The sequence below is a fragment of the Vigna angularis genome, chromosome 8, assembly GCF_016808095.1.
Source record: "Vigna angularis cultivar LongXiaoDou No.4 chromosome 8, ASM1680809v1, whole genome shotgun sequence".
In the NCBI taxonomy this organism is placed as follows: domain Eukaryota; kingdom Viridiplantae; phylum Streptophyta; class Magnoliopsida; order Fabales; family Fabaceae; genus Vigna; species Vigna angularis.
The window spans coordinates 21,912,830-21,926,838 of record NC_068977.1 but is presented as its reverse complement, the minus strand read 5'-3'; the positions used below and the strand labels follow the sequence as shown (position 1 = coordinate 21,926,838).

The window sequence follows — 14,009 nt, the reverse complement described above, 5'->3', positions numbered from 1 at the left end:
GTGGGCTGTAGACGGACAACGGGTGATGAGGAGGCTCGTGGCTGGGTCGGAGGGATATTGAATTCATCCTGTGAAGTTTCAGGCAACACTCTCATGACTAGGGCCTTAAAGTTTGTAAACTCTGCTCTCAAATCAGTGATTTCCTGGTCACGTTGCTCCAGTGCCTACGTGAGGCGGAGAACGACCTCGTCAACAGTAGTGGTGGAAGAAGAAGGTTGGTGCTTCAGAGTACCTCCTCTCGATGTTGTATAGTTTGCAGCAAGTTGTCCTACACTGTACACTCGTCCCTTTTTCTTCCCACCAACGATGTCGACCCAGTATTATCGTCATCCAGCGGGTCCTTTTTTTAGTTTCCATTGGATTAAGCTACTGATTTCATGAGCTATTATGTTCTTGATGGATTTAAAATGACTGAGGGTAATAGTTCTGCATCTCAAGGCCGAAAACAAGTCTGCTCATTAAGGAAAACCCTGAAAAATCCACACTAAAAGAGAAGAAGGGTTTTAATAGAACAAATTCACTCTCGGCTACTAAAGCTTTGTAATTTCTGATTCAAATCTCATAAATCTGTTTTGGCTTCATTCACCCTCATCAGATTAGAATACAATTTAATGAGCAAAGGTGTCTTTGGTGCCAACTAATTCCTATGTATATTCATGCTCACAAGGCCACGATTTTAAAGAAAAGAGAAATGAAGTAAAGCTTGGTTTTCCTTATGAAAATATATGAAAAAATACAAACTAAGGAGGCTCCTTCACATAACTGAACCAACTAATAAGAGTGACAAATGAGGAAGGTCACCATACATGTTTGAGTGGAGACAAAACCAAGGACAAAGCTATCCCAAACTTCAACCATCTAACATGAAAACTAGAATAGGAGGCCACAGTTCTCTAGCTCATAAGTCCACTTTGAATTGGGTCCGTCTATAATCATGGATTAGTCATAAAAAAAATATTGATTATAAGGAATAATGAAAGCCAAGCCAACACCGTGACTAGAGGGATGACCAACATTGGTTAGTTTGAAGTCTTCAAATAAATATTTAGAGAAGGAAGGGATGACCCACTAGCCCAGCCAACAACATGAATAATTGAGGAGAATTGAGACAAAAACAAGTTACATTGGAAGACCAACTTTGTTCTAATCGACATCTGCCAAAGAGGAATCAGGTAGAAGAATACTACCCTACCTATGCTTATCTTATAATACAATTACGAAATTATTACTCCTATCCATGCTTATTTAAGGCAGAAAACGCACACAATGAAATATAAAATGTTCCTCTTCAACTTCAATTTATTCACAGTGGTTCCATCATATAAGCATAATCAAAAATAAATTCCTGACAGTAGTAAACTATTCTGCACATCTAGGAGAATCGCTTCATCCAATCTAATTGTAAAAATAAATATAAGGCTTAGACAAACACAGAGAACATACCTCGACGCAATGGTCTCCCAAGAGCCTCCCTTGACGAAGACAAGCACCCTCCTAACAGCAACGTCCACACACCGTGATGTTAACGGACCACCCTCCTGACGGCAATGCCAACACAGTGGTGGAAGAAACACTCGAACACCACTATAGGGGAGGTCCGGCAAGTGAACCCTAGCAACACAATGCCACCGGACACAAGGGACAAATAGAGGGAGAGGGAGAGAAACGTCAAACAGAAGTGAGAGGGAGAGAATGGGAAGCACAATAGGATGAGAAGGAGCAAAACACAACGGAGAAGGAAAGAATGGGAAACAAGACGAGAAGGTAGGGTAGAGTTCTGTCTAACAAAATTGGGGACGACCTTAGTTTAAGAGGTTGAGCCTCTTACCGAAGGCCATAAACCCCTTGATAATGCTCTTTTGACCTTCGGTAACTATATTTCACTATGTCCGTCTGTAATGCTCATTTTGGCCGTCGAGAACACACTTTTACCGAAGGCCCATAGGCCTTCGATAATAATCCGTCGATAATAAGCCAAAATCTGGTAGTGATTAACACATATGAGTTTATTTATAGTTATTAGACTTTTTACATTATTGCTACCATAGGTAATAACTCCTCCACCCCCCCTTCCTTACTACTTCGGGCGTAGAGGAATCAAAGTAGACACCTTAGACATATTACCTCGGTTGGAACCAAGGCCAAAAGTCCCCTACCTTTTTATCGCGCCAGTATATGCCTTGGTTCGAAAACCAAAGTGGATTGTCAAAAACAACCATTGTCGTTTCCCCTCGCTGCACTGGTGAGGCGTCGTTGACGACATGGTGTTCACTTGGCGGTAATGGCTACGGTAGACAATGACAGTAGACTATGGTGCCACCGAAAACAGATGGCGGCACCGCTAGCAACGACAGGTGAAGTAACAGAGACAATAAGAACTTTTTACTCAAAAGAATCTTAGGTTCTGAATACCATGTTGAATATAGTTAAAACTATCTATAGGATTAATCTTCCTTTTGTGTTTAATATACATATAGGGTCCTCTCTTTTTAATAGAAGAAATATGAACAAAGCTGAAAATACAAATAAAAAATAATAACAAACTAACTAAAAATATAAGATAAAAGTAATATATCTAACAATATACATTAATAAAGTATAAAATATAATTTTACTAAACTATGAACAATCCATAATTTAATACAAATAATTATTTTATCCATTTGTACATCTCAAAAGGTAATTAAAGTTTTTTTAATGGATGCATATGAATCCAATTAAATATAAATGAATTTATTACAATAAAAACAAAAACATGAATTAAGCATACATATATTTTAAAATAAGTTAGTACATATAGTTTAAACAATTTGAAAGATTTAGTTCGGAATCTATTATAATTTCAAATAAATTTTTAATTTTTCAAATAATTTTCTAATTAAGTGATGTAAACTTTTAAACAATATTTAAATGACAAAAAATTTGGTCACCCATTGGAACTAAAATAAGTAATATTCGGTCCTTTATTTTGAACTGAAATCTATCAGAGTTCATAGTTTATGTTGCTCATTACATACTTCAGAACATAGGTGAAAAGAAAGTATTGAGAATTTCCACATCATCTACTCCAAAATTTAGTGTACAACTTATATATCTATTAGAAAATTCACTTAATTTTCTGAAATTAACTTAAATAATTAGAATTAATATAAATCTAATGAATGGATGACTCATTTTCTACTGGCGATTATTTTCATCTACAGGAATATGGGTAATAAATTCTCTTTTGTTTTATGAAAGAATGATAAGGTCGTGTAATAATTACTTTCCAAAAGAAGTGTCTTTAACATTAAAAGTTGTTTAGATATTCATAAAGCATTTTTGTTTTCTTCTTAAAGTTTTCATACCAACCTTTTTCATGTGTTGTACGCTCAGCTTTAAATTTCTCTATAACTTTTTCACTACTTTTTTTTTCTGCTGCACGTTTTCTTGCCTTTAATGATAAAAAAAATGACACGCATTACATGATTGTCTTTTTATTGGAAGTAATTAAAGGTGGCGGATACATCAAAAAAACATATTTTGTGAAGGGAAGACAAAACATGAATAATTGTGTATGTAAACTGTGTGGATAGATCACAATCCACCACTATTTTTAAATTCTTTTAACGGATTAGAAAATTAAACGTGCAATCACATCAAATGATAATAAATTCTTTTGACTAGTTTTTTACTTTTTCTTTTATGATTGGTATGTTAATTTTCCAAACCCATGTAAAACATATTGAACTATGAAGATTTCATTTTTGCTCTTTCGTTGTAGTAAAAAAAAGGTTAAGAATAGCAAAAAAAAGGTTAAGAATAGCAAAATCAATAAATTAAACTTGGATTTTGTTTAAGCATTATTCTTTTTTATCCTTGAAATATAATCATATTTTATTGTAATTTAAAAAAAAATTGACTTCTGGTCTCTGTAATTTTAATTACTTTTTGCACCTTTCTTTTAGTCTCTATAAAGTTATTAAGGATAAAAATAATAGAACTATATTTTAGAAATTATAAAATAACCTTTAAAATGTTTTTTTATATCTTTTCACGAAGTGTTGTGCGTAATTTTCTAACTCTTGAAATGGATTCGTAGGGAGATTAATAACTTTTAAGTAGTTTTCTTATTACTTATATTTACTTTTTTTATTTAATAGTTTAGACGAAGTAGTGTCAAAAAAGATATAAAAAAAATAGACATCTATACTATAATTACTCGTTTTCTATTGTCACTATATAATGCGATCCAACTTTCTAAACTTCAGAACTGAAAGAGAAAACTTGAATCAAAATTTTCTTATTTCGTGACTCTTCTCTTAGTTTAGAGTATATATCAGCAAAATTATGATAAGTCCTTACGTTGTAACATTATTTCATCTGCTTTTATTGTATTCCTTTGGATTTTCAGTTGGATTCAAGGAATCACGTAAAAGTGGTGAAAGCAACTGCAGAGAGAATGAGAGACAAGCACTCCTCAACTTCAAACAAAGCCTCATTGATCACTATGGCAGACTGTCTACATGGACTGATCATCAAAATAATACAGATTGCTGCAATTGGGAAGGCATTCAATGCAACCATCAAACTGGTCATGTCATTCTACTTGATCTTCGTTGTCTGGATACAAAATATTTGAAAGGTGCAATAAATCTCACTTCATTGATTCACTTGCAATACATTCAACATCTAGACCTCAGCAATAATGATTTTATGTGGACTCACATCCCACAAGCCATTGGCTCTTTCACCAACTTACAATATCTCAACTTCTCATTTTCTGAATTTAGTGGGATGATTCCTTTCCAACTTGGAAATCTTTCACTACTAAGGTATCTAGACCTTGGAAGAAATCATCTTCGTGGAACAGTTCCTTTTCAGATTGGGAATCTTAGACAGTTACAATATCTTGATCTTGCAAGTAACAGTCTTTCTGGAGCTATCCCTTTTCGGAATGAGAATCTTCCTCTCTTACAAACTCTTGGGCTAGGTGGTGATTTTGATATAAAAGCCGAGGATTCACAGTGGTTGTCTAATCTCCATTTTTTAAGAAGTCTTCACTTGAGCTCATTGCATAATCTCAACTCCTCGCGCCAGTGGCTACAAGCTATCAGTGACCTCATTCCAAACTTAGTAGAGTTGAGGCTTTTTGATTGTTCTCTTTCAGATACTAATATCAAATCTTTGTTTCGTTCTCATTCGAACTTTTCAACTTCTCTTGCTGTCCTTGATTTGTCTTATAATGTGTTAACTTCCTCAACATTTCAACTGTTATTCAATTTTAGCCTTCATCTACAAGAGCTTTATCTCACAGATAATGACATTGCCTTGTCATCTTTTCTGTATCCAAATTTTCCATCTCTTAATATCCTTGATCTCTCTAGAAATAATCTAACAGCATCAGTATTTGGAGATAATTTTAATGTTCGCTCCAAACTACGGGAGCTTCGTTTGTATAATTGCAGTTTTACAGATAAAAGTTTTCCTATTTCCTCTGCTTCCACAATTAATTCTTCATCTTCTCTTGTCGTACTTGATCTCTCCTCAAATCTATTGAAATCATCTACTGTGTTTTATTGGCTTCTGAATTACACCACGAATCTTCAAACCCTTTTACTTTTTGACAACCTGCTAGAAGGTCCCATTCCAGATGGATTTGGAGAAGTAATGAACTCTCTTGAACAATTCTATGCCTACGGGAACAGACTACAAGGAAAGATTCCATCTTTCTTTGGAAACATGTGCAGACTGCGGACCTTAGACCTTTCAAATAATAAGTTGAATGGGGAAATTTCTCATTTCTTTCAAAATTCTTCATGGTGCAATAGACACGTATTTCAAAATTTGGATTTATCATATAACCAAATTACAGGAAAGATACCAAAAAGCATCATATTGCTATCTGAGTTGGAGGATCTAAATTTGGAGGGAAATTCTTTAGAGGGTGAAGTCACTGAATCTCATCTTTCTAATTTTTCCAAATTAGAAACTTTATCCCTATCATACAACACATTGTCTCTAAGATTTGTCTCTAATTGGGTTCCTCCTTTCCAAGCAACAATATTGAGTTTAGCGTCTTGCAAGCTAGGTCCGAGTTTTCCTGTTTGGCTCCGGACACAGAATTCTTTAATGTCGCTAGATATATCTGATAACGACCTTAGTGATTCTATACCAGCATGGTTTTGGAACAAATTGCAAAATTTGGGATGGTTAAATATGTCTCACAATAATCTCAATGGTGCAATTCCTGATATACCATTAAAGCTTCCTTATGGACCATCTATAATTCTGAATTCAAATCAATTTGAGGGAGCACTTCCACCATTTTTTCTACAAGCTTCAGGGCTGTTCCTCTCTCAAAATAGAATTTCTGATTTGCATTCTTTTTTGTGTAACCAAATCATTGCTCCGAATTTGGCAACTTTAGATTTATCAAACAATCACATAACAGCACAAATTCCTGATTGTTGGCAATCTTTACACCAATTACTATTTCTTGATTTGAGCGAGAATCACTACTAGAAAAATGGTATTTATATACGGAATTTTTTATACGGATTTTTATCCGTATATAATGTGAATTTTACATACGGAATTTTTATACGGATATGAATAATGGCAATACATACGGATTTTCCGTATGTAATTGGGGGAAAATTTTATATACGGATTATCCCTCTGTAATATCGGTATGTAATTAAAAAAATTAGCACGTGCACTGTTCTTAGAGTCTTCTCAGTCTCGATTGTTTCTTACTTTCGATTCTTCTCACTCTCCAGCCCTAACCTTCTCCCCCTTACTCTTCTCATTATGCATCCCTAACATTCTCCCTGCACTGTCTTCTTCCCTCCACTCATTCTCCGTGTCCGATTGCAACTCTGTTAGTCTTGAGCTCACACTCCTTCTCGAACGTAGTTGGCATTCGTTCTCCGAAATCGCTTTCACTGAAACGGTAACTTGGCATTCGTTCTCCGAATCGTAGTGTGGCATTGCAGGCATCGTTTTCCCTGAGTCGAACCGTAGTTGTCATCATCCTCGAATCCCGGTGAGTAGTTGAAGCTTTGAGGTTAATTTTTTTCCTTTTGCTCTAGTTGTTGTCACATTGACCTATTTTTGGTTGTCGTTGTTTGGAGGTTTGAAATTGTGATTAAGGAAACGTAGGTTGGTTTCGTCGATGTGGAAGATATAAGCTGGAGCTGGCATTCTCTTCTACACCTTGTAAGTTTCAATTGTTTAGATTTAGGTTTGTGTTAAACCTTGAGTGTTATTGAAAATGGGTGTTCAGGGAGGGGACGGGATATGGGATGTTGATGGAGATGAGTTTTTGTGTTGAGGAGGTCGAAAAATGCATGAAAGTGTGTATTCCATTTATGTGTTTACCTTTGCATCCTGAAATAAGTGGTTATTAAAAGATTTGATAACTGTGACATTGTTTTGAAGTTATTTTGTGTTTAGATATTTGATTTGAAGGGAAAGAGTGAAACAACATTTCGGTGTTTTCATCCTTTAACGTGCAAATGTTTGAAAACAAGTAGCTTCTTTTGTTATAAGTAATAGGACAAGTGATGAAAATGTAAAATAATTTTCTTTACTAAGCAAACCCTTAATTACTTAAGCATTGTTCTTGTTATCATACAAGTCTTGTGCAAGTGTGAGGATAATAATGTTGTAGCCGTTGTAATCTTGTTTCATGATTTGAAGCTAGAAGATTATTATTTTATCTGGTTGCATGATATTCTTGCAGATGCAGAATTTGTGTTTGGAATGCATTTGACGAAAGCTTAGTATACTCATTGACTGGGCATATTGAATCTGTAAGTGTTTAAGGTTGGTTTTGGTTTGTCTTGTTACTTTGGTTTGATATGATTTTCTTCTTTTGTAAATATAATATATGATGTCAGATTCTGGCTTTTTATGTGATATGTAACTGAAGCATCTTATCTGATGGCAAGTGTTGTGTTTAAGATTTTTTTTAAGAAGTTGGTCAGGATTTAGAGTATAATTTGATTAATGTTTGAAATGATTGATCTTTTTATTTATGATTACATGTAGAAGTATTTGTTTTCTACTAGTTTGGATACAAACATAAACATCTTTCTTACTGTTAGGATGTGTGCACCTGTGGAAGAGATTTATTGATATATTTTCTGAAATTCATGTTTATCCAGCCTCTTCAAACCAAGTTTTAAGTACTAAACTTAGCTGAAGATCTTGGCAGGAGATTGTTAGCTGTATTCGATACTCCTACAGGTATTACTCAATCTTGTATGTCAATGATGGTTGTGTTTTAGTTACTTATCTCTCATAATCATCTTTCTGAATACAGAAAAGGCCTGTATTGCATGTTTTATAATTTAAGATATATTATCTTGTAAGATCTTGTAATATTATGTTCATTTTTCAGTAATAAATTAATGTGTTGTTCTGGTGTTTATAAAAAATGGCAGCTTTTGTTTCTTGATTGCCCCAGACCTTACATTTTAACCTTGATTCTTTTCGCAATTATATTTACAACCCTTTAGAAATTACACAGTTAAAGAGGACCTATCAAATATCCTATAGATACACTGTATAAGAAATCAAAGAATGATCTTGTGTTGTATTTTATTGTGTATTGAATAAGGCTATTATAAGTCCTTAGACCAGGGAAAGCCTATAAGAGGGTGGTATAAACCTTAAGCATTTCAAAATATGAGCTTAATCAGATAAAGGGAGCTATATGTGGATGCATATAAAATTTAATACATATATTGACTGATTAGTTCCAATCATAGGATAAGAATTTGTCACCATTAGATAATTACCAATTATAGAAAGATTAAACCAGCACTATAGATGTCGAATTTGTCTGGCGAATTCAAGTGTTTAAAACATGAAACCACAGCTAGAATTATCGTCAGACATATTCCTTGCTGCTGACATTTGCTCCACCACCACAGCTAGCCCACGACTGAAATCTTCCCAGCATTGAAACCTCCCATGATATTCATTTGATCTTGAACCATTTCTTTCATCATCTTTTCCACATTATCCATGTGTGACTCCATTCTCATACGCACCATACCCTATTTTGTGTCCCCCACAGAACCAACTCTAAATACCAATTGATAGATTCAACCAATATTATAGAACAAAGAAGACACGTTCTTGGTAGGTTCTTATTGAAACAAGCACTGTTTCTACCAATATGGTACAAGACTGTAAAACATCAACACAGAAGGACTTTCGAGTTGTCCTCAAACTCCCACAACCTATTACTTCCTAGGAAATATCAACAACCTCGTTTCCCTCCCACCACAGTGACTACTTATAATAGCCAGTTTATATGAAAAAAAAGAAACATTTACAAGAGGTTATAACTGTCATATTCAGTTATACCTCTTATCCCTCCTCTTATAACCAATTCCAAACCTATCACATTTCCCTTTTGTATCCTTGATAGAATAGTTGTTTTGTGTTGTATTCATCTGTAACCTAAAATGGTAAACTCTATTGTATTTTTCTTTCTTTTCTTGAGCTTTGGTTCTAAGCCAGTGGTCCTTACACACACACATATGAATATAAATCAGTAAATCAGTAGAGAGATCTAGTCTGAAGCTCTTTTTGTCATATATACTCCAAGTATTCTGATCTGGTCTGCTTTGGTCAATACTGTTTATGCTCAGTTTTGTTGTGTATAAAGCTTGAGACAAGTTTCTTTTATGATTTTAAGCATGTCTCAAGTGATAGCAACTCCAATCAATCACAGAATTGAAAAATGAATGGTTTAGTTGATTAAATTCTGGATTTCAAAACTGTCACAATTTTAAATGAAGTGTTTGCACCGTGCTTGCTGTCTTTGTGTGGTTTTAGGTCACTTTAAATGTTGTAGCTGATATCCTGCAGTTAGATCTAGTGTTTAGGCATTCTTTGAGTCTTTATTTGAACCAGCCAGCTTTGAATCTACTGTTTTATTAAATCTGCAAAAGTTTTCAATGCATTTTTCGACATTTTAAACAACTGCTGCTGTCATATGAAGCCACTGGCTGTGTCTATGTATTCTAACCATACTAATATATATATATACTACACTCGAATTTGTTTGACGGATGACTGGGATGACTAGGATGAAGAATATGCCTTCAACTAGAACGTAGAAAAAGTTCTCTATGGTGAGAACTTTGAATGGACATTCATCAGCGATGACATTGTCATCGATATGATGATTGAAGAAGCCAAGAATCTGCTTCGCATGTGTAGGAGAACCACTCTGCACTCTAACCCCTCCAGGAAGGTAACGGAGCTAGAGAAGTTTGCCCTCTTCAATCTGCTGACCAACAACCCCTTCAACCTTAGCCAACTACAATCCAAACATAGAAGAATGTTATTGCTCCCTTCTCATCTTCAAGATTCTAACTCAGATGATAATCCTAAACATAAAAAAGTAAATTGAATCTAATTTTATGCACACATACTAATATATATATACTACACTCGAATTTGTGGCTGTATATCCTCCTTGTCTCGTAGTCTTATCTGCTTGGTACTCAACATCTCCCAACTTATCCTCAGCTTTCAAATCCTTCAGTGTAAAACATCGCATTCAATTAACCAAATGAATAAACATCTAACAGTGAGCTGATTTGTTAATGAGCATGCAGAATCATTTTTGAACTATTTGAATGAGCCAAAGATAAACATATAACAAAAGGGATGTGGATAATGTATAATATATATGAACCAGAAAACTGTGAACCCTTATACAGGCAAAGTCTAAAACTGCATATTGCAGGCAATATGCAGATAGTTACCATGACTCTCGAATGGAATGTTACAGCTTGAAAGCAGCAACAACTCTGAGAGAAATAGGAAGGAAAGCTTGCTTGTAGTGCAATCCGTTTGAAAAGTGTGCTTTATTTATAATGATCACCCAGTTGCTTTCATGGCAAGGGGGACACAGAAAACATGCTAATGAGTAATCATACAATGCTTTGTAAGAACCCAAAGACTCAGAAAACTAAAACTAAGAAACTGAAAGTTGTTGGAACGAATGAACTGTATCTAATGGAATATGTTTCTGCCTTGTATACCCGTATCTAATGGAATGTGTTTCTGCCTTGCATACCCGTGAGTGGAAATCAGAAATGGGTCAACTGTCTATGACAGGTTACAAATGTGAGATTGCTAATCTGACTTAAAACCTACACTAGCTATATTTATAAGTAACTCAAGTGACCAGTTTATAAGTCCAACTCTTTTCCAGCTCTTCATCTTCAGATGTAATGACTTGCTATCTCAAGTTGCATAAGAATAATCTGAACTGTCCATTAGAGTTTTTGACTGGCAGCAACAAGTTGACTGGTCCAACAGTTCACACATCCCTATCTCAGATCAATTCATGTTCAAATTAGACTTCTCTCTTGTAACTTCAGATTACTGTCAGGTGGAGGTTTCCCACTGCACTACTCTTCACAGCACCTAGACCAGCTTACCAACAATATCTCTCCAGTTTACTGCACTATAAAATGAAGTTTTTTCACTGCAAAAAAAAAAACTTCATTTTATAGCTAACAAATACCATAGCAGAAGCCACTTACCACCCTAATAGAAACCAATTTAGTGGAAGCCACTTACCACCCCAATAGAAACCAACAAATCCCATAGCAGAAGCACCTTTCCTTTTCAAGGCTTCAATAATAGGTTTTGCAATTTTTCCCTGCACATTTAATAGGTAATATCATAATAACACAAAATGTTCTTTTCTTACTTTTCCTTTCCATTCAATTGTAAAAATAAATTGACCGTACAATTTTGTTTTTTGTTCAAGAATATGGCATCAGATGGTTGTGACCCTCCTATTCCACCTTCAGCAAAATCAGAAAAGGAGAAGGGCAAGAAGAAATCTTATATGGTCAAGTTGTTAAACCGTTTCAATAACGTAAATGCTTCAAGTAGTCAGCCATCTACACCTACCTCTACCTCCACTGCTAGATTTGTTCCACCACCATTACAAGTTCTTGGTTTGACACCTACTCCACCACCAATTCCACCTTCGTTGGAAGTTCCTCCTTTGACACCTAGTTCACAACAATTTGCTGCTGATCAATGGAGATCACCCTCCCCCCATGTTGGTTCTAACCCAACAACTCCCACAAATATGCCATCACCATCTCCTATAGGGGATAACCCTCCACGTTCAAGTTCAGCAGCCAATGACTTTGAAGATGTTTCCAACAATCGTCCAATCATTACACCTATTGGAGGAGGGTAAGAAAACATCAATTTAATGTTCCAAGCATATACTGTATTATTCTAATATTTCACTTTTATTTTGGTATAGCTTTTATCCAACAAAAACAGCATCCAAAGCAATCACAGCCACCATCAAGGCACAGTTTGATGAGCCATGGGTGACATGGGGACAAATACCTCAGACACGAAGAGATGTTTTCTTTGAGCGTTTTAGGGTACACTTGTGTTCATTTACATTATGTACTACACTTAATTTTAAATGTTAAGGTCCTCAATTATCTTATCCAATATTCATCTTTTTTGTCAACAGAGAAAGGTTTCATGGAGGTCTAACCATGAAGAAAAGGTGAAAAAAAATTTCCACACAAAAGCATCTCATAGATTATCTGAGATGTTTAAAAAAGCTCGAACAGAAGGAAAAAAACCTGATTGGATGGGGGATATTGTTTGGAATGGTCTTTTGGAGAAGTGGAACATGCCACTTTATAGACAAAAATGTGAAATGGCCAAAAAGAACAGGACATCTGACAAGGGTGGTTGTTTGCACACTAGGGGATCCATTAGCGTGCATGAGCATGCAATTCGTCTGGTACATATAAATTTATTTTTACATTTCTATACGGATAAACTTTAAAAATATTTGATGTTAACAACTTACATCTTCTTTGCTTGCAGTCACAGGAGCTTGGTCGGTCAGTGCATGTTGATGAAATATTTCAGCAGACACATATTCGAGCATCAACAGGAGAATTTGTCGATGAAAGGTCTAGGCGGACACATGTTAGTTTCTACTAACTTATTCTTTATTAGGTTATATAATTCTTAGGTCTATTTATTTAACGATAATCATGTATTCATTTAACAGGAAGAGTTTGAAGCCAGATTTTCTCAAATAAGATCTGAGACAGCATCCGTTGGGGCTTCAACATGTGCTCCCCTAGACCCTGCAGATGAGGAAAGATTGAGGAACCAATGTTGGTTGGATGTTGCTGGTGGACGGTACAAGGGACGCGTATACGGCATTGGAAATGTCAGTGCTCAAGATGACTGTGTCGATAGTTACATACAACAGACACAGGCATCTTCTTCTCAGCAACCGATTGCAGAGGACATTCTTAACCTCCACACACGAGTATCAACCCATGATGACCAACTTCGACAGATGAACTCTCAATTGCAAGGCTTTATTGGTGTCATGATGCAGTATCTTCCACCTCCTGCAGCCGCAATTGCACAACAATTTCTTCAATCCCAGAATCAGCCACAAGCTAATGTTCAACCACAACAACCACAACAACCAACAGATCAACCACAGCAACCAACAGATCAACCACAAGATGATACTGTTTATGGAGATTACTAGTTATGTTTTTAGAAGTAAGACATGTGTATGACTCACACTTATTCCCTCAATGACTTTTTCATGTTATTTGAACTTATTATGATTAACAATTATGTAAACTTTCTTATTATGATTAATGTGAAATGCATGTTTGTAGGTTTTAAAGACTTAATTTATTTATCAAATTTGTGAATGGATATAATGTCCAGGTCTTGTGAATTGTCTGTGTGGTATTATGGGCAGGTCTTGTAAATTGTCCCTTTTTGGATGTTGGATGACCAGGTCTGCTATTCAAGTCAAGCTGTATGTAATTTATATACGGAATATCCGTATATAAATTATATACGGAATATCCGTATATAAATTATATACGGATATTCCGTATATAATTTATATACGGATATTCCGTATATAAGTTACATACGGATATTCCGTATATAAGTTATATATGGAT

General features: G+C 35.2%; 1 protein-coding gene across 3 annotated transcripts; it reads left to right on the top strand.

Moving 5' to 3' along the window:
* Window positions 1–4,265: 4,265 nt before the first annotated feature.
* On the top strand, window positions 4,266–13,704 carry LOC108346682 (uncharacterized). Of its 3 annotated transcripts, XM_052867544.1 has the most exons (9): window positions 6,523–7,027; window positions 7,116–7,200; window positions 7,727–7,796; window positions 8,151–8,232; window positions 11,789–12,228; window positions 12,302–12,428; window positions 12,524–12,802; window positions 12,889–12,993; window positions 13,079–13,704. In XM_052867544.1, exons 5-9 carry the CDS (start codon window positions 11,792–11,794, stop codon window positions 13,574–13,576), a joined length of 1,446 nt encoding a protein of 481 aa, XP_052723504.1. In that variant the 5' UTR covers window positions 6,523–7,027; window positions 7,116–7,200; window positions 7,727–7,796; window positions 8,151–8,232; window positions 11,789–11,791; the 3' UTR covers window positions 13,577–13,704. The 3 variants fall into 3 exon arrangements, 1 of the variants encoding a protein (XP_052723504.1); XR_008244977.1 differs by lacking the exons at window positions 11,789–12,228; window positions 12,302–12,428; window positions 12,889–12,993; window positions 13,079–13,704 and having other exon boundaries at window positions 4,266–7,027; window positions 12,524–12,653; XR_008244978.1 differs by lacking the exons at window positions 11,789–12,228; window positions 12,302–12,428; window positions 12,889–12,993; window positions 13,079–13,704 and having other exon boundaries at window positions 4,266–7,027; window positions 7,727–7,809; window positions 12,524–12,653.
* The last annotated feature ends 305 nt before the right edge of the window (window positions 13,705–14,009 follow it).

Bases quoted from the DNA above. Each gene is read 5' to 3' on its own strand.
- LOC108346682 (XM_052867544.1), top strand. From the start codon at position 11,792: ATGGCATCAGATGGTTGTGACCCTCCTATTCCACCTTCAGCAAAATCA. The intron at 12,229-12,301 runs GTAAGAAAACAT...ATTTTGGTATAG, and splicing joins ATTACACCTATTGGAGGAGG to CTTTTATCCAACAAAAACAG. The intron at 12,803-12,888 runs GTACATATAAAT...CTTTGCTTGCAG, and splicing joins ATGAGCATGCAATTCGTCTG to TCACAGGAGCTTGGTCGGTC.